The sequence below is a fragment of the Apis laboriosa genome, unplaced genomic scaffold (assembly GCF_014066325.1).
Source record: "Apis laboriosa isolate Shangri-la unplaced genomic scaffold, ASM1406632v1 scaffold204_cov149, whole genome shotgun sequence".
Lineage (NCBI taxonomy): Eukaryota > Metazoa > Arthropoda > Insecta > Hymenoptera > Apidae > Apis > Apis laboriosa.
The window spans coordinates 932,374-951,474 of record NW_025222299.1 but is presented as its reverse complement, the minus strand read 5'-3'; the positions used below and the strand labels follow the sequence as shown (position 1 = coordinate 951,474).

Genomic DNA, 19,101 nt, shown 5'->3' with positions numbered 1-19,101 from the left:
ATTAATAAATATTCACATATATTATTAATAATTCTAAACTTTTTATGCAATCTTCACTTGCTCTCTATTTCAATTTAGAATGAAACTTTTTTATATTTCTATATAAAAATCTTTCAATTTAACATCTTTTAACAAATTTTTAGAGATATATTTTTAGAGATATATAATAGATAAAAATTCCAACATTTAACATACCTTAGATGAAGAAACAAAAGATCTAACGTTGGTTTCTTTTCACTATGATTTATTTCAGGTATACATGTGATGAAACACGAAAAAGTTTCCGGAGTGCTAAACGACGTCACCGTTTGTGCAGCCATCGAAGTCTCCCGCGTGCCATCGAGCATACCTCGCGATCCACGCTCACGTGTCACGTCTCGTGTCGTCATCCGGGATCATCGATCGCCGATCCGCCGAAATAAAACGCGTCAGACATGCACTTTAAAGCGCGGAGTCGAGTTTTCCTGCCTCAGCTGATCGGGAATACCTTTTGTCCCTCTTCACCTCGGCCACTTGGAATGGGTGGTGGTGGCCGATTCCTTTACTCAGCCCCACCTGGCCGTCTTTCTCTTTCATACTCCCCTCTTGAATAACCAACTCTCAGTCCCCTCTACGCTCCATGACTGGAGATCGCTTTCGAAGACCCGTTAACCTACTGTGGGCCTTAGTGTTCGCGCTGCCTTCGTGCCTTCCATGTTGATGGCTCAGATTCTCGTTTTCTATGTACCTTGGTTTCACAATTAATCGTCCTTGGATATTGGTAGCCAGAGGCGACCTAAGGTATACTTTTAAAAGAACTTTGACTGCATCAATATTCAATTTATTATTAGAGAGTTTGTATTCAGCTGGATTGGTTTTTCGTTGCGTTTTGTCGAATGTTCAGGGAAAGCCACTGATGCCAAGTGGTTTGCAAAGAGAACCGGAACTAGCCGGTTCCCTCAGGATCGAAGAGAAGTCGAAGATTGAATCGAGAAGATGAAGGGATGGTTCGACGCGTTTCGAATCGATGGTGGACCCACGTTGTACAGTTATAGTAATCGCACACCCGTCACGGGAGATGTTCCTCTGGTGATCGTGTTCGTCGTCTTCGGCACCATTTTCACCGCATTCTTAGTCATATTTCCTGGGATACGAAAAGAGGTTAATATTTCTTTGTTTTTCGTTCTATTATTGAAATTATTGTCTTATGTTATCGATAGATATAATTATGAATTAATTGTAATTTTTTTTGTGTCGTCCACAGCGTTTTAGCACGTTCCTCACGGTAACCTTGAGCCTTTTTGTTGGAGCATCGATTCAAGGTTTATTTGATCGCGTTTAATTGAGATTTTTTTTTTTTTTTCATTGAATTGTATATACATGAGTTATTTTTCCACGTTTATAGTTGCTCAGTATGGATCCTCCTGGCACACGAGCTCCGCAACTATCGTCAGCACGTACAGTGCATTTTCAAGGCAGAAAACTGCAGCTGAAATTGGCGGATATATCGGTTTGATGCACATAAACATCACGTACAAATGTGAGTCACTTATAACAAACCTTTCAGTCGATTATAATAGTCTACTGTTCGTCCAAAATCAATTGTTCAAGGTCTCTTTTTCGATTATAAAAAGTATCAAGAATGACGTACATAAATCATTTTAAAATAGATTTAGATATATTCAAACATAACACAGCAAAGCGATTTTGGTTTCGTTCAAAATCATTTCTATAAAAGATGTTATAAATAATATGTTTCAGTTAAAATAATTTTAAAAATATATTTAATCAAATATAATTTTATGTATAATTATTATACATAATTAATTGTTCAAAATCTTTTTTTTTTTATTAATTATTTAAGTTTTATATATCCAAAATATATTGAAAAAAAAAACAAAAAAGAAATCTAGCTTAATCATTCAACTAAAGTACAAATTATTTTCCTTCATTATTTTAATTAATTTCCATATATAGTGTTACCAAGTAGCGAAAATCCAATGGACGATGTAGAATACAATGAAAGATTCTGGTGGAGAAGCACAGGAGAGATGACAAACGCTTTCAAACAAGCTCTGAACCAGGGAGCACCTTTTCCTATCGTTTCTCTAGCCGAATATTTTAGTCTTCACCAAGAAGGTTTCTCCTGGGGAAGCAAGTATCGGCAGGCTGGCTACTACGCATCGCTCATGCTCTGGTATGTCTCGACAAAATACCATTAGCATTGAGTCACTCTTAATTCATTCCTTCATCCTGATTGTATCTTTCTTTTTTATTTACATTGACTAATTATATTTTTTTAGGACGTCCTTTGCATCTTGGGCCATGATGAATCTGTTATTAATAGTAGTGCCACGATACGGAGCTTATGGAATGATCTTCACAGGGATCTGTATGTTAATCACGAATTTAGTTTACTGGGCACTTTTACCTTGCGAGCCTCTTATAGCACATGTAGACGGTTCCATTCTTGCTTTTAATTTAGGATGGAATTATTGGCTTGTTTTACTAGCTGGTTAGCTCTCTTATATTTTAAATATATCATAGAATTTGGTGGGATAGGATCTTGGATCTTCAGGAAGTGAATTTTTCCTTAGGTATCGGATGTTTATTCGCTGGAGTGGTGATAACAGCAATAGACATGATTTTTCCTCATCAATTTTCCACCATATTAGAAGTTGATTATGATACACCGTATGATAGACATGTTATTATAGAAGAAAGTTTCGACACGAGGAATATCAGACGCAGACTACCTAAAATAGAGGATTCATTTGGTGATCGTATAATAAGGTTCTATTTTTTTATTACTCTGTTTGATCAATTGTCTTATTCAATAAAATAATATGTTTTGAGACTTATTAAATGAATGAATCTTATATGATTTCAGTCAATTATCGTCAAAGTTGCAAAATAGACATGATATCAAGGAGGAAACACAAGGTGTGATAAATCGAGGATATACATCGCATGAATCTTCAGAATTTCATCATGAATCTAATGATTCATCAAAAAATAATTGGTCTTATCCATTTCCATCATCTTCTCGTAGAACTATCAATGGTTAATCTTTTTGTAATTATCATTTATATTTATCCTTTTATTGTTAGTAAATTCTTCAACATTTCAAAAGTTTTTAGTTCATTTAAAATTATAAATTTAACTCTAAAATTCCTATGGAGAAAGGAAAGGAATAAACAATGATTTATAATAAAATATTTTCTTGTAATTTTCTTAATAAATTGCAAACAATTAAATAAATTTAATCGTTTAAAATATATCTAAAAAAAATATCTAAACTCAAGGGAGATGTCTTAAGAATCATGAATGATTCTTAAGAATTCTCTTCCTTAATTTAATCAGTTCTGATTATCAATGTCAGAATGAAACAAATTGACATTAATAATGCATTCACACTGACATTTCAAAACGTGACTGAACAAAGAAATATTCTTTCATTTTTTATAATTATAAATAAGAAATATAATACTTGTTATAAATAAGCGTACGCGCATAAATATGTACACTTGATGGAATTGCATGAAATTCACGATAGAATCCATCGTTTTTCTTCTTCTATTTTTCTTTCATTAATAATATTGATCAGACTAGCCAAAGTTTTCGAAGTGATGAATAAAATAGGGTAAACGACGACCTTTGTTCACTTCGTCACAAGATGACATCACACTCTTCGTCAATGGTCGGGGCCCGCAACTAAATACTCCTATTTTACTAACCTGCGAGTAATACATGTTTTAATTTATTCAAATATTCAAATTATTGAATTTAAATAATATGTATTCAGTAATATAAGGTTTTAATTTATAATTTTAAATCTCAATGTTTTAATTATACTCATTAATTAAGCAAAGACAATTATAGAACTTACATAACTGTGCTTCTTCTGAACAAATTTTAGAAATGAAGTCATATCCGGTCGACCAAAATGATTTATTGCTTTTAACCCAGTAAATATACTTTTTTTAGATAATCTTTGAAAGTGGTTCTCACAAATATACTGTAACAAACAAGTGTGATTGTACAATAATTTCAAAACTATTATCACAAATACGCAACAACTTACCAGCATAGTTGTACGTAAATCGAATTTGTGAAAAAATTGTGTAATAAATATGTGAATTTCTAACACATCTGTAACATCTTTCCTCTCGACATCTCTGAGTACGTCGATGAACCATTCAAAATGTTTATGTGATGGACAAATCCACAAGAAATAAACCTAAATTTAATGAGAATGAAAACAAGATATTAAAATATAATAATTTCTATTCTAATCTATTATTAAAAATTTATTTGGAATATTTCATATAATAATAACAAAAAAATAACTATAATTTAAGTAATTTATATTAAGTAATTATATTTTACCTTTACAAGTCTTACCTTCTTACAAGCTACTCCAGAATATCTATTGGTAGAGGTTCCAAATACGAGATCATTTAACATGGAGGCGTAGGGGGTGACACCAATACCTCCACCAACCATTACAGCAACCTCAAATTTATACCAATCTTGATTGCCACCTCCGAACGGTCCTTCTATTCTTATTTTTGGATGTTCATCCTCTGGATTATAATTACAAGGATCAAAATAATTACGAAGTTTCCAAGTCCATGGTCCCTGCGCTTTAATATGACATGATAAGAAGTTTTCATGTGGTGCGGAAGTTAGAGTGAACGAATGAAACTCGTTCGATCTAAAGGCGGTACAGGAAAGACGAACCCATTGACCAGATAAATATTTCAAATTTGGTGGTCTGTAGAATTTGATTTTAATTACATCGGAAGGAAGTAATTCTGTTTCGATAATGTCCAACGCCATATATTTAGTACGAAGACTTACTACCTAAAGAATAATAATAATAAGATTATTTGTTACATTATTACATATGTAATAGATAAAAAATGATTCAAAGGAAAATAACTAATAGAAATATGATTACATGTAAAAATAATTATTCAATTTACCTTATCTAAAGAATAAATAATAGCAGGTCCAACAAAGAAAATCCAAAATCGTGGAGAACCAGTCAAACGAGCCAAACCGTGTATTAAACACAATGCATATAATACTACATATAAGCTATGTGTAGACCAGAAAAATTTGTATGCTTTCTGGCGAATAGTTGGATGAGCAAAAACAAATATTATCGTCATTACAATAAATAATAAAATTCCAGTCAAACCTGCGTTAAAAGGACAATAATTAAATAATTACACGAAATTTTATAATAGATATTAAAGTCAAATAGTTACCTGTTACAGTTCTAAAAAGCCAAAACGAAATGGTTAACCGAGCATCGCTTGGGAAGCTAAGTTCGCTGGTCAAACATCGAAGATGAGCTAATGGTTGAGTCGACACATGATAAAAATTAACCATGTGTCCCACGGTATGCAAAACAGAAAAGAACAATGCAGTGCATGCAGCAATTTTATGAAATTGTATATGTGAATCGAGTGGAATATATTGTTGAATAGAAAATTCTTTAAGTTTAGTCAAAAGATTGCGAGACATGGTCAAAAGAAGAAGACTATAACAGAAAGACAAAGCTGCTGCAGATCCTCTAGTTATGGCAATTCCAACTCCCATAATATGCCTCAAATCCGTATGTTCAGCCATGAAAGAGTAATCTGAAATTTAAAATAATTTAATAATCAAGATCTTTCGTAATGAAGGGTAAAATAATGAAGAAGAAGACTCACATATGAATCTTTCAACGAACAAAGCAATGGTTGTGACATAAAAAACAAATAAATAAAAAATATTCTGTCGGTTTTCCTCGAGAAATGTCGAAATGGCATCCCACTGTTTTTGAGCCCAAGTCTTTGAGTCCTCAGGTGGAAGTTGATCAATATGGAAACTCGTCATGCGAGCTACATTTGTTGATGTGTCGAGAAAATTTTGCTTCGCGCCTTTGCAATCAAGACCGATTGCCACGAAATCGCCTTTGTACTCTTTCATCATCAACTTGAAATCGTTATATGTAAGGTAATCCTTTCTCTCGAGTCCGGCATCCTGAAACAAATCGTTTTAAAGTGTAATCATGTCTTTGGATACGGATAATTTAACAATGCCATTTTAGAACTGAAAGTTTACTTGAAACATTCCATCGATTAATTCTGTGACATGATCGTCTGACAGACTGGTCGTACGTGCAATTTCTACCAAGGATCGAAGCATTTCTGATAATTCTTCCTTGTCGATAACACCATTACAGTCTTTGTCACACATATCGAAGATAATTCTCAATTTATCCTCAGTTTTTCCTCGCGAGAATAGCAAAACAGTGTCCAAAAATTCCTAAAAAACAATTAATTTTTTACTAATTCTTTTATTCATATCTTTATTAATTTTTAAAATCATTTTTAATCAATTTCTTTCTCTTTTTTTTTTTTTATTAATTTTTTTACTTTCATTTTTCTCATTATTTTCTTTTTTAATCTTGCATAATATCCGTATAAATTATTGAAAATTATTTAGCCTCAAAAAAATAGAAGAAGTTTACCAATTTCTATTAACTAGTAGGAAGTAGGAGAAACTCTCATGTAAAATTCATACAAAATATTGCAATATGAATGATAGACATTACAATAAAGTAATAAGTGATTGACAAATATAAAGGAACGAATACAAAGTTACAGATAAAGACCATTTTCCAAATATTTAATCTTCATCTTACCTGGAACGAAATACGACCGTCTCTGTCTTTATCGACGATATTAAACATTTTCTTCACGAAAACCGCGTCCGCACGCATTCCAAGCGCACTCGCAAATTCGCTTTTAGAAAGCGACGTCCTCATCACGGTAACGACTTCACCGCTGTCGCTATCCTCGGATCGTCGCCGCCTTTCACCAGGTCGTAAACCAAACGTCAAAGCATAAGCTTCCCTAAAGAACTGTCATGAAAGAAAAAAACTGGTATTACATAGCGGTGAAGCAGGAAATGGAAGCAGGAATACGTTACATTCATTAATTCAAAACCCGAGATAGGAATTGATTGGAGAGAAGGAAGGAAGGAGAAAAAAAATATAATACTTGTTCCAATTTTTTCTGACGGCGTTCCTTCGTTTCCGCTTTTGCAAGCATAATGTCCCGGCTCACTTGGGACAGTGTGAAGTGCTTCTTATGGGACGCCAGAAATGCCTCCAGTTTCGCAATAAACTTTCTACGTGAGGCCAGTGAATCCAGTTCAAGGACAAGGTCGTAGTCTCGCGGTATTCGCAACAGAACCAATGGCTTACGATGACCATTTTCATTCTCCTATATAAATACATAATTATTATTGTAGATACGATTGTGAAGAAGACAAGTTAATGCTAATTTTTAATTAATAATCATACATTATTAATTAATGATCAACGATAAATTAATGATCAAGGATATTCATTGATTGATATCAATGATTATCAAGGATTGAATATAAGATATAAGAATATAATTACAATTAATTATTTTAACAATAACTAATATAACTTCATTTATTAATACAATTTTCATGAATTTTTAAATTCACGAAAGCGTGGAATTACACTGGCTTTAGTGTATCAATCAAGTCCGTTGAATTCGATGAACCAGTCCATAGAACCAGTCTTGAAAAATTTCCACTATTAGTATTAGTATTTCCTTACTTGTTATACAATTAAGAAATTCCGTATAAGATCTCTTGACTAGATTTTCCTTTGAAATTTCATATAAATAAAGAATGAAGGCTGGCTTTTCGTAATCACCTGCGATTCTTCCATCGTGACCGTGTTAACATCGTTGAAATCAAATGTACGCAGTTTCTCGCCTTTGCGATCGACGATGTGCAGAGCCGCTTCCGGCCCAAATTTCACCTTGACTAAACGACGATGATTCGCGTGAAGCCATTCGCGCACGATCATCTTGTCCACGCAGATCTTGCCATCGTTTCTTTTCTGTATCGCCTCTTGGAGAATTTTCAATCGTCTTCTTCGCCGATTCTGAAGCTTGACCAAACCGTAACCGGCACCGGCGCAAAGAATCGGTACAAACCCGAGAAAAACACAGGCGTATATGTACACCAACTCGCTTCCCTATAATGGAGTGGATGCACATAGTTTTAAGACTTCTACGTATAAGGTAACCAAGAGGGGAATGTGAAAATTTGCAGGAAGATAGTGTTGCATTAGATAATGTATACTGGAATGGTATAAGGAATATTAATCACCTCAAAGTAGTCGTAACGTTGTAATGGGACGCAGGGTTCTAACATCGTTGAATTTAGTTGATAGGGTTGGGGACAGGGATCTCCCTCCTCCCAGGTGAATACTTTTCTTTGAATCGCGTTCGCTGGTATTCCTGTCGCGTTTACTATTATATCCCATAAAGTAATTCGGCGAATATCTGCTATCTCGCTTTTTGTAAAAATTCTGGAACGAAATTTAGATTTATAATATGTTTGGAATAGATAGTATATTAGTATAGATTTTTACAAAATTTTATATTATATAATTTATTGTCTATATAATATAATTTAATGTCTTTTCAATTTTATATATGAGTCAAGATTATTATTGGAGATTTTTGTTACTTTTTAATATCAAATTTAATCACATGACTTACCCATTCTCTTCATTTTCAAACCAAAATCTATCAGAATCTCTCAAACGAAGAAATTGCTCTTTTATCACAGTAGAAAAAAGTTCTCCAGGACCTGCACTAGACTCCAACATCCCGCCGACATAAACATCCATATTGTTCAAATTATTCGAATGGATTTCGACTAACGTACGCAATAACGAAGGATTTTTATTAAACAATTCTGGATTGATTTCGTTCCAAGTCTTCTTTCGAGATAGCTTGAAATGTGCTCTGGCTGTATTATAATCTGGAAGCCCGTTGTCTCTGCCTCGCATAATGTTCAAAGCCCCTAAATCTCGTCTTGAAAATTCCATGGGCCCAAATAAATTGTTTCTAATATCAGTGCCAAGAAGATTGTCCTCTTTTTCTGCTATTTGCGAAGTCATACCCATGAGAAGTTCTTCAATTGTACTATTAGTTAAAACTTCCTAAATATAAGTGCATACATATGTATAATTATATTTAAGTTAGATTATTCTCTTCAAAATAATTATCTTTTTAAAGTTTAACAAACTATAATAAATAAAAGATAAATTCAAACGATATTTTAATAATTACATTAGAATCCCACCAGGTGGAACAGAGTCTAATCGCAGGTTGATCGATATTTGTTCTTCTATATTCGCAATTTTCATCTCGACGATACAATCCAGGTGGTATTAAAGTGTGCCCAAACCGGAAAGCTGCACTCTGAAATATGTGACTGATACCAGGATGAAGATCTGACTTGTATCCTGTGTAAGGTGGCAAATCCTCGTTCAAAAGTATAGGAATATACTCGTATAAAATAATATTCTGCAATTAAAAAAAAAAAAAAAAAAAAAAAAACAAAATTAAAGAAACAAGTTCTGTATAACATGTGCAATATGTTTAAATGGTATTCAAGACGATATTCAAAGATTTCATAAAGGATTACGGTTTGTGAGTTTATATTAATTCTTGAAATAAAATTAATATATCGAGTTACATCAACCGGTATACAATTGCAAAAAATAATATAACATTACTAGCATTACAATGACAGGATGAGAATTTATGGTGTAAATTGTAAGAAGGATGAATTTATAATTATTATTGAATTAAATTGAATTAAATTAAGCATTAATTAATATTATCGAAACTAAAGACACTTATATATTTATTTTGATATTGAACTTCATTATTAATTTACGTAAAAAATCCTAAACATTTTATCATTTTAAATTTCTTTCTAATGATACAATTTTTAAACAAAACGAAAAACTTACTTTCACATTGTTATAATACAAAATTTAAAAGATATATAAAAGATTTTTACCTGAAGCGTCCCTATAACGACACGTCTTGCTTTCTGAAAGATATCCTCATCAGACATATTCGGATTCTCCAGTTGAATACGAGCAGCAATCACATTGTGCCACCGATAAAATAATATTCCGAGAGCCAACAGTGGAGGATGTTGATTTGTTCGTGGATCTCCAAGAACTGAACAATTTTTTTTTTTTATCGTGAAAAAAATTATTGAAAATTGTCACGTGCAAAGAAATAAAAGGAGAGAAACTCACGATAAAGGCGTTCCGGGCTGAGCATTCTCATAACGTGTGGAACAGCATGATTGAAAAGTGGGGCACGCATCGTATTCCTTACAGGGAATTTCCTGGTTGGTTCCATGAGGAGGCTCCCATTTTTAAACGATCTCATAGTATTGGCCCATGCTTCACTGCTCGAATAAACGAAGCTACCATCGATCCAGCTCGTCACTTTGTTTATCTGCAACCTCACGTATTCAGAGCTACTTTTCACGATTTATTTCCCAGTATTGAACGATTTTCGATACTCATAAGATTCGTTTACTCTCATATAATTGATTCAAAAGCAATTTCACTTTCAATTTCATATGAAATTCGATTGAAATTTGAGCGAAACAGTGTTTTAATTATTTCATGATTTATTTATTTAGAATATGTAATATAATTAAAATTATATTGTTTAATATTAAAAGATTTAAACATATCGAAAATAAGATTTCAGAAAAAGAAATTATCTTATGAAAGATTCAATCATGGGGGACCAGCATGGGGGTCCAAAGTGTTGAAAACATAAAACAATACAGAAGATAAGAAAATTTTGTTAATATGCAAAAATATATAAATTATATATGAAGAAGACAAAAAAAAAATCTCTGTTTAAATTTCATTCTCTTAATTACATTTAATAATAAAAATAAACGAGTAGAAATTCTATATTAGAATTCTATATTAGAAATGAAAAAGTTTCTATGAATTTATATTGAATTATATTATATTTATTTATTTATAGTATTAAAAGCATATACGTGACATGTTTTCTCATGAAAAATGTTCGATGTGCTTTGGTCAGTAATTATGTGATACGCTGAAAGAAAGGGTAAGAAACAGCTTACAGAGCTCTTAATGACCATTACTTTCTCCATCGTTAAAAATAACTCATCTTGTTTCAGAAACAGGTCGTATAAATTTTTTATAAAATCTTTACTAACTTTTCATTCTTCTTTAATAATTCCATTTTAGTATACTTCTGGGAATTTTTATGAAATAATTCAGAAATTTAACAATCATGAAAAACTACAATAAAAGTACAATTCGAAACGAAAATAAATTGCATCATTTAATTTTATTATTATTTAAAAAGATACTACGATAAATTCTTTCTTTAAAACTTTCACAATGTTTGTAATAAAATATTCAAATCAAATTTAAATTAAATTCAAGATTCTCTACTTTTTAATAACACCACTAACCATTCAAATTCCACCCAATTATTTCTCTCTAAATAAATTAAAAATAATAAAACTATTTTCCAATTAAAATAAAAAAAGAACGATTTATACTAGCAATTATCTTAAATAATTCAAAAACAACGCATGGATAAAATTATCTCCCGGAAAGAAAAGAGAATAAATCGGATCAGGGAAAGCAAGAAATTACCTGTTCACGAGGGCTATTAGGGCTGCGTCCGGTTTGTCGATCGTAATCCGCCCGGCGGAAGGGAATGTACTTGTTACCTTGGCACTCCTTGTCGAAAACCGGATCACATTTGTCCACGTCGATTCGATGGTACTCTATGGGGCAGCCACTTTCGCTGGCCATGATTATCTCCGACGTGACCAGTTGCCCTGAAACGATTCCGTATGCGGTATTCGATGTATACCGATCGAGGTATTTATTGCTTTCAAGGAAGCGAAGTTGCAAACGCCGGGACCGGTTCTACTCGAAGGATTTACTTTTTCTCCGGTCGCTTCCGTACCATTACTGGTCGCCAATAAAAAATAAAAAAAAAGAAAAAATCGACACGGATGGAATCCAGAAGACTGGCCTAGTTTTTACTTTCCGCCTCTTTCGAGAATCGGCTTTTCCCTGTCGAGTCTCACCATGTTTGTTCATTCCACTTTAACGCGTGATGCCCCACATTTTCGGGGCAAAGTGGAGGACACGTGAGATTATTCACGTTTTATTTCGAATTATATTTAAAAGAATTTTACATTTTACATTCTCGTTTTTTCATTTTATTTTTATCTTTATATCTTTCCTTTATTTTATATAAATATAAATATAAGATCTATCGATAATTGAAATTCATAAGTTTTGAGAAACGATTTTTTAAACGATTTTACGTGCATGAAAATGTTTTTATTATTAACAAAATTAATGTTGATTTTAAATTTAGCTATTCAGAAATGCATTATTTATATTATGTATAAATAATATATTTTTGTAATATTATTTTTATTAATCTTGATCATTTATGTACAATAGATTTAACTTGAAATTTACTTATTTAATTTAATATGTTTACTTTTTTAGATAATCATTTTCTTTTGTTCTGTTCACGTGTTTCAACAATGAGTAAGAACTAAAAAATCATCGTAAAAGAATTTATAATTTGTGATTTATTTTTTTATGATTAATTTCTAAAAGTATTTTTTTAATCTTAAAGAAATGAAATCTTAAGAATATTGATTCTAAACTTGAATTAAACAAGATATTAAACAAGATTTAAATGAGATTTAGTAAGAGAGTCTCTTAATAACTCAAGAGATTAATTAAGCACTCAAATATTTATTAAATGTTGATAAGCAAGTATATTTGATAAATTTGAAGATTTTATGCAAATTAAGAAAACGATTATTCAAAAAATCATTTGATCATAATATTATATATTTCCAGAAAAAAGAACTTGATTTATAATTTTACATCTTTGTTGCAATTATTGTATTCCAATGCAGAAATTGTATCCGCCTACTCAATTCTAATTTTGCCATAATGCTTGATAAACTGGAAAATGATGATTATAAGTTGCCAAGAATAATAACATAAAATCATAAAGTAGATATATAAAATAAATCCATTGAAAAATAATAAAATCAAAATTTGTTTAAGCCCACGTGTGCGTGATGAATTTTTCTGATAAATCTTATCAAAAAAGAATTTTCTTTTAAAAATTTATTAATAATATATTTCTACTTTTTTTAAAATATCATTGTCATTTTTTAAAATCTATTTCTATATATTATAAAATTTATTAAAACAATTTTAAAAATTTTAAAAATTAATCTTCTCAATTTCTTAGAGTGATTTTTATTTTCATAATCATTCATAATCATATATAGTGTGTATATTTATATTTCAAATAAAAATGGATCTTATTTTCTTTAACATGAAAATATATTTATATAAATTATCCACTAAATTAATAATATTTTCTAATTTGAATAACATGAACCAAATTTCACTATATTCACGCTATTACGGAATATTTTAGCGTGAAAAGTAGATCAAAAAGTTCCTTGCACCTCATGCTATTCCAACAGACATGTTACAGTTTGCGCAATATTGTAATACGGATATTCGAATAGGTGCAGCCATGGTAATTTTTTTTTCCTAATTTTACAATATTCTATTAATAATATTCTATTATTATCTGACTATTTTAAATGTTTGCAAATGCTAATTCTTTATATCATCGAAAATTTACAAATTTAAATGTACTATTTGAATAAGTGATAGAATAATAATAATTAAAAATAATAATTATTCTATAAAAATATAAGTATATTTTCTTCAAATGCAATAAATATAAAAAAGTTATTTAAGATCCATAATCATTTAAATATTCTTATTCTTTCAAATTATTAAAATCTTTCATTTAAATATTCTATTCTTATTCTTTCAAATTATTAAAAATATTATATTAATTTATTTTAATATTTGTAAGCATATGTATTTTTTCTTTTCAATTCAATTTTACTCATAATTATTCATAATTATTAATTAGCTAAAATTAGAAACAACATCATTTATATCATTTCTCTATCCTATAATTATTTTTAAAAAATTTCAGCTTTGATTCTTACCAAAGAACGCAAATAGTGCTGTCCTATTTTTAACGGATGGCAGACCATCGTCACCCTGCATGAAAAGCTGACTAAGCTTCCTTGGAGACGGTCTATCCTGGCCAGCCAACATATAAACTCCATCAGAATAAGCTGCTGGCATCTTTCGTATCAGCCTGCTGTCTACGGATGTAAGAAACATGTTAAGTCTATTACTTAAAATGACTTTTATTTAAAATTTTATTATAAGTTTTCATCTATCGAATTATAAATATAATTTATTTAACATTAAATTTTATTATTATTATACACATATTAATAGGATTTCATCTCGATATTATGCTAAGTATTGTTTAAGACACAATGTAGCTTAAAAAATAATGGATATTCATGCAATTATAATAATTGGATTTATTATCAATTATAATAATCCAATATTATTATAAAAATATATCTAATATAGAAAAAAAAGAGATCTTGCTAAAATTATTGATTTATAATTATTTTTTTTCACATAAAATATATAATTATTAGATAATATCATAATAAAATTTTATTTATTTTTTTTTATTCATTTATATATTTCTATTTAAATATTTCTATTTAAATTATTTATATTTTATTTATTATTATTTACATTTATTTTATGTTTTAGAAATATTTTTTAAAATGTGATTATTATTATAATTTATGTTAAATAGATACATTGATAGTAGATATGATCGAGGGACAAAATGATTTTCATGTTTAAAAAACCATAACATTTTTGTCGAACTAATCACATTCTTTCTCTGTTAAAATTTTTATTGGCTATTTTATACCGACCTATATTGAAACAAAATAATAACTTTTTTCGCGTTTCACTCTATGCACTATTGGTTTTACACGCTATTGCAATTCGAGTCGCATCACAATGTCAACAAAAATATTCGTGATAATTCGCTATCATTGATAATTACTGTATCTTAAATTGTAATAATTTTGAATGCATTACAAATGCATTATTTTAAGTAAAACAAATTTAAACAAAGCAATAAAACTAAACAAATCAACACACGTGTGCTTGTCGTTGACAAAATAACGAAGCAATGCTATTTGAACTACTTGCCAATCGATCCCCAATCCGGATGAGCCAGATTGTTGTACCATCCATCGTACCTCTGTTTATCTGCATAACTGTGCACTACTCCTGCAATATGAGAAAATATTATTTATAATCAACAAGAAAATATAAATTTTTATCAATAAAATTTAAAAATTATTTTTAAAATCTTTTTTTAAAATCGATCATCATAAAAGAATTCAATTCAATTGTTATGGCAGTTATTTAATTAGTGAAAATCTTTAATTAAATAAATCAACAAAATTTCTAATATATAATGAATCATCATAATATAAAATTTCTAATATATAATGAATAGCCATTGAAATATGAATTATTTCTTAGAATCGTGAAGTTTTTAAAAAAGAAAAGACGAAATTATTCATTTATTTTTATCACTATTTCTGAAAAGATTGATTCGTTAGTTTAGACATGTAACATGATAATTGTTTAGACAGACATTTAGACAGACTATGCACATAAATTATTCTTTAGTTACAGAGGAGATCGCGGCTCAGATATTTAAACAGATCCGGCTATCAACGTTTAATTTACGATCGACGAAGTTTCGTATTTATTAATTACATAAAATGAATGTGCAAAGACTAAGAATTAATATATTATTAACATTGTTATTAGAACTACTTTTAATTTGCTTTAAAGCTTGTGACAAAAATTAAATAAAAATTCTTTTAACTGTAAAAATTAAATACTTACTCATATGACACAATCAAAATCAACATATGTTTTAACTAATACTAATAAACTAATAATCTAATATATCATTCATTTTCAAAATTAATATATGTACTAACAAAGAAGATTAAGAATTAATATTTAATTTAAAATTCTGTTCCCAAATACTGTTTTCATTTAGATTTGTATATTATAGATTTTAGACAATCAAGATAAAAGACAATCTGAATATTTGTTTCAAAACTAAATCAACTATTTCTATAAAAATACAAAAAAATTCTATTTCATTTCAAATAGATCTACTTCTAATGTGTCAATACTAAAAAATGATCTATCATTGTTCCAATTAAAAGATACTAAAAAAAAACCTCTCTGATGAAACATCATTGCTCTATATTTTCACTTTTAGTACACTTTCGTCTTGAACTTGTTTGAGCGCATAACGGAATCGCACGCGTACACTAAGCGATTCAACATCATAAAGTAAAAGTCATGAGCATTGTACCGGTCTTAATAGGCAGGACGATCCAAAGTAGCCAGATTAACAGATAGATCCAGTTTGAATCTGATCTCGGTGGTCGTCGTCGTGTCATTGTCAGCAAATCGGCAACACGCACCCGTGCATTTCTTTTAATGTTTTCGTTTATCACCACTTGGTCCCGCTTCTGGCACACTAAACAATCACTATTATCCAATGCTTTAGATTCAAATTCTATCGAAGGAATGCATATCCCGACGAAATATGTTTCTGCTTTGGTAGAACGATCTGTAAGTATACTAACGTGTAGAAGAGGAACAGTTATGAGGAAGACATATAAGATGAGACACGCACCGCGACAGAAACAAATGTTTAAAAAATTGTTGACGAAGAAGAGATTGTTGAGATTGAAAGAAGAAAAAAAAGAGGAGAGCGACGAAATGACACTTTCCGTGTCGTGGATATACTGTCGTGGATATGCCACCGTGTGTCTGTAACCGGACTATCACGGAGAACAGAGACAACACGTGCGATATACGGATGAAAGAAAAAGAATCGAGGTCCGTTCGCTCTGGCTCTCAGGGTATGCCTCGTGTCTGGTGGCTTCGAGCAGGATTCCCCCCACTGCGAGGACATCGAGAACGGTGAGCGAGGGTACACCTCATACTCAAGTGGTTTGGGCCAAGAGCGCTCGGCCTATTGCTTGTGTGTTGTATAGCCGTTCTTGGATACGTGGTGAAAGTCGCCGGCCTATTTGTTTCGTTACCGCGAACGCGCTATCTTTCTTTCTCTTTTCCTCCATTTAACATTATGCATGTATTTCTTTCTCTTTCTCTTCATCTCTTTCTATCTTTCTTCTTCTTTCAAATGCTCTGTCTTATTCGCCTCTACACTCCTCCACTCTCGTCTTCTCGTCCTTGTCGTCTCTTCACCTCTTCCCATGATTCGTTCACCGTATACATCGCGATGTGTACTGATGACGACGTCACCGCCACCGCAGGCACAGGCCTAGTTTTCGAATCCGCGGCACCGATTACCCAAGGCGAAACCTCTCTCGGTTCTCTGACCTGAGTTTTCAAGGTCGATGACGGGACGTCTCTCCTACGGATACCAGTAGAGAACATCCTGGCAGCAACGAAATTTACAAGTTGGAATACAAGCATTTCGTGTTCTGCTTCTTTGATTCCGGACGTAAAACCTGGGACAAATATGGAGGACAATAGACATGACCTTGACATGAGTATATTGCTTGATGATTATAAAACATATGATCTAAAGTTAATTAGAACATTAATATAATTATTTTAATATAATTAATTTTAAAGATACTAACGTGTAATTTGAGATATCTTTCGAGAACTGAGAATCTCAAAATCCTATTTAAGTCTATAAAGTTTAAAATTAATTGTTTCTTTTAAAATGAATATTAAGTAAAAATAATTAGAATTTAATACCGTATAATTTTGATGTAAGGGAATAGAATATCAATTTGCATCTCAAATCTCTTTTTATACTTTCTAAATGTGATTAATGTAATTAGATGTATATTTAATGTTTCAATTTAAAAAATTAAAAATTTTTCATTTTTTTCATTTTAAATAATTCCATAAATTGAAGAAATGATATAAAATAAATATTAGTTATATTAAATAGGTTGAAATATCTGTAACTATAAAATATTTTTAAAACTTTATTTTTTATTGATTTTTTAAAAATCTTGTATAGTATATTATATATTAATATTTAATTAACAAGATAAAGTAAGAATAATTCAAATAATCCATGTTTTGTATAATATAATAATTCATGTTTTCTTATTTAATTTTTCTGAATAAAATACAAAAAAAATTTATTCTTAATCTTTTTAATAACTTCAGTAATTTCTAGTCAAATAAATTCTTAATTTTTTTCTTCAAAAACATAAAACAAATATTTCAATAGCATTATGAATGCAGATGTATGCTGAAAGAAAGATGATTTATCGAACATGTATTTATTATTATTTATTTTATTGATTATACTGTTAGAAATAAGTTTTAAAAATACCTGACCAAAGATTTTTGCACATCATAAAATATTAATTTTATATCTCTATGAATTTTCCTGTAAATTTTAAATTTCTAAAGGATTTTTGAAATGAAATTCTTTCGTTAATAATATTTTTAAATGCAAACTCACACATTAAATTAAATATATATTTGTTTCCTATTCTTTACACCAAACAATTGTTTCACACCAATGAAAGAATAATTGTATTATCTTAATAATATTATGTGTTCTTTCTTTACTTGAAAACAATTACACAAATATGTATTTTTTTTTTGTTTTATAGCACATATATAATTAGCTAAAAAAAAAAACAGAAAAATTATATGTGTCAACATTATACTTGTCATAAGATTTTATAACTTTTATAATATTCATTTTTGAATAATATAGATTTTAAAATATATAAAATCTTCAAAAATTTTAATAAAAATAATATTTATAAATATTTAAAATAACATATATAAAAAAAAATATGAATAATGAGTCAACTCGCAAAGAAATCTCCACTCCAGCTACCAGACGATTTTTATCGCCCTTGGCACAAATCAGCAAAGGAGATTGCATTTCGAAAAGCAGATCAGACATATTCCTTATTGAGAATATATGTCACGTTAAGTTCTTTTCTGCTTAACTGCTCTCTTCCAAAAAGCTCTTCATTTCTATGATAAATATATAGCCAATTTATCAACAGTCTTTAATTTATAGACAATCACAGAAAAAAATATATGTCTTTGATATATTATTTGTCTAAGAAATTATATCTGAAATTAAAATCAATATTAATGTACAAAGGATAAAAAATAATTAATAAGAAGCAAACGCC

The 19,101-nt window shown here is 30.1% G+C and overlaps 2 protein-coding genes across 3 annotated transcripts; one reads left to right on the top strand and one right to left on the bottom strand.

Annotated features, from left to right (window-relative positions):
* Positions 1-641: 641 nt before the first annotated feature.
* LOC122712687 (dual oxidase maturation factor 1) lies at positions 642-3,195 on the top strand. Its single transcript, XM_043932494.1, has 8 exons — positions 642-780; positions 884-1,140; positions 1,244-1,301; positions 1,385-1,519; positions 1,957-2,176; positions 2,283-2,494; positions 2,577-2,772; positions 2,870-3,195. Exons 2-8 carry the CDS (start codon positions 976-978, stop codon positions 3,045-3,047), a joined length of 1,164 nt encoding a protein of 387 aa, XP_043788429.1. The 5' UTR covers positions 642-780; positions 884-975; the 3' UTR covers positions 3,048-3,195.
* A 176-nt stretch (positions 3,196-3,371) lies between these two features.
* Positions 3,372-17,175, bottom strand: LOC122712686 (dual oxidase). 2 transcript variants are annotated; one of them, XM_043932493.1, is made up of 21 exons: positions 16,697-17,175; positions 16,257-16,499; positions 15,062-15,142; positions 13,975-14,136; positions 11,549-11,736; positions 10,148-10,352; positions 9,901-10,067; positions 9,162-9,398; positions 8,586-9,031; positions 8,191-8,392; positions 7,730-8,056; positions 7,038-7,262; positions 6,680-6,898; positions 6,097-6,300; positions 5,703-6,015; positions 5,256-5,630; positions 4,968-5,185; positions 4,384-4,845; positions 4,064-4,219; positions 3,869-3,997; positions 3,372-3,716 (listed from the first exon to the last, which is right to left on the bottom strand). In XM_043932493.1, exons 1-21 carry the CDS (start codon positions 16,863-16,865, stop codon positions 3,588-3,590), a joined length of 4,857 nt encoding a protein of 1,618 aa, XP_043788428.1. In that variant the 5' UTR covers positions 16,866-17,175; the 3' UTR covers positions 3,372-3,587. The 2 variants fall into 2 exon arrangements, with proteins under 2 accessions (XP_043788428.1, XP_043788427.1); XM_043932492.1 differs by lacking the exons at positions 13,975-14,136; positions 15,062-15,142; positions 16,257-16,499; positions 16,697-17,175 and having other exon boundaries at positions 3,869-4,219; positions 10,148-10,359; positions 11,549-11,570.
* Between the last annotated feature and the right edge of the window lie 1,926 nt (positions 17,176-19,101).

Bases quoted from the DNA above. Each gene is read 5' to 3' on its own strand.
- LOC122712687 (XM_043932494.1), top strand. From the start codon at position 976: ATGAAGGGATGGTTCGACGCGTTTCGAATCGATGGTGGACCCACGTTG. The intron at 1,141-1,243 runs GTTAATATTTCT...TGTCGTCCACAG, and splicing joins TTCCTGGGATACGAAAAGAG to CGTTTTAGCACGTTCCTCAC. The intron at 1,302-1,384 runs GTTTATTTGATC...CCACGTTTATAG, and splicing joins TGTTGGAGCATCGATTCAAG to TTGCTCAGTATGGATCCTCC.
- LOC122712686 (XM_043932493.1), bottom strand. From the start codon at position 16,865: ATGTCCTCGCAGTGGGGGGAATCCTGCTCGAAGCCACCAGACACGAGG. The intron at 6,301-6,679 runs GTAAGATGAAGA...ATTGTTTTTTAG, and splicing joins ACGGTCGTATTTCGTTCCAG to GAATTTTTGGACACTGTTTT. The intron at 3,717-3,868 runs GTAAGTTCTATA...TATTACTCGCAG, and splicing joins TTCAGAAGAAGCACAGTTAT to GTTAGTAAAATAGGAGTATT.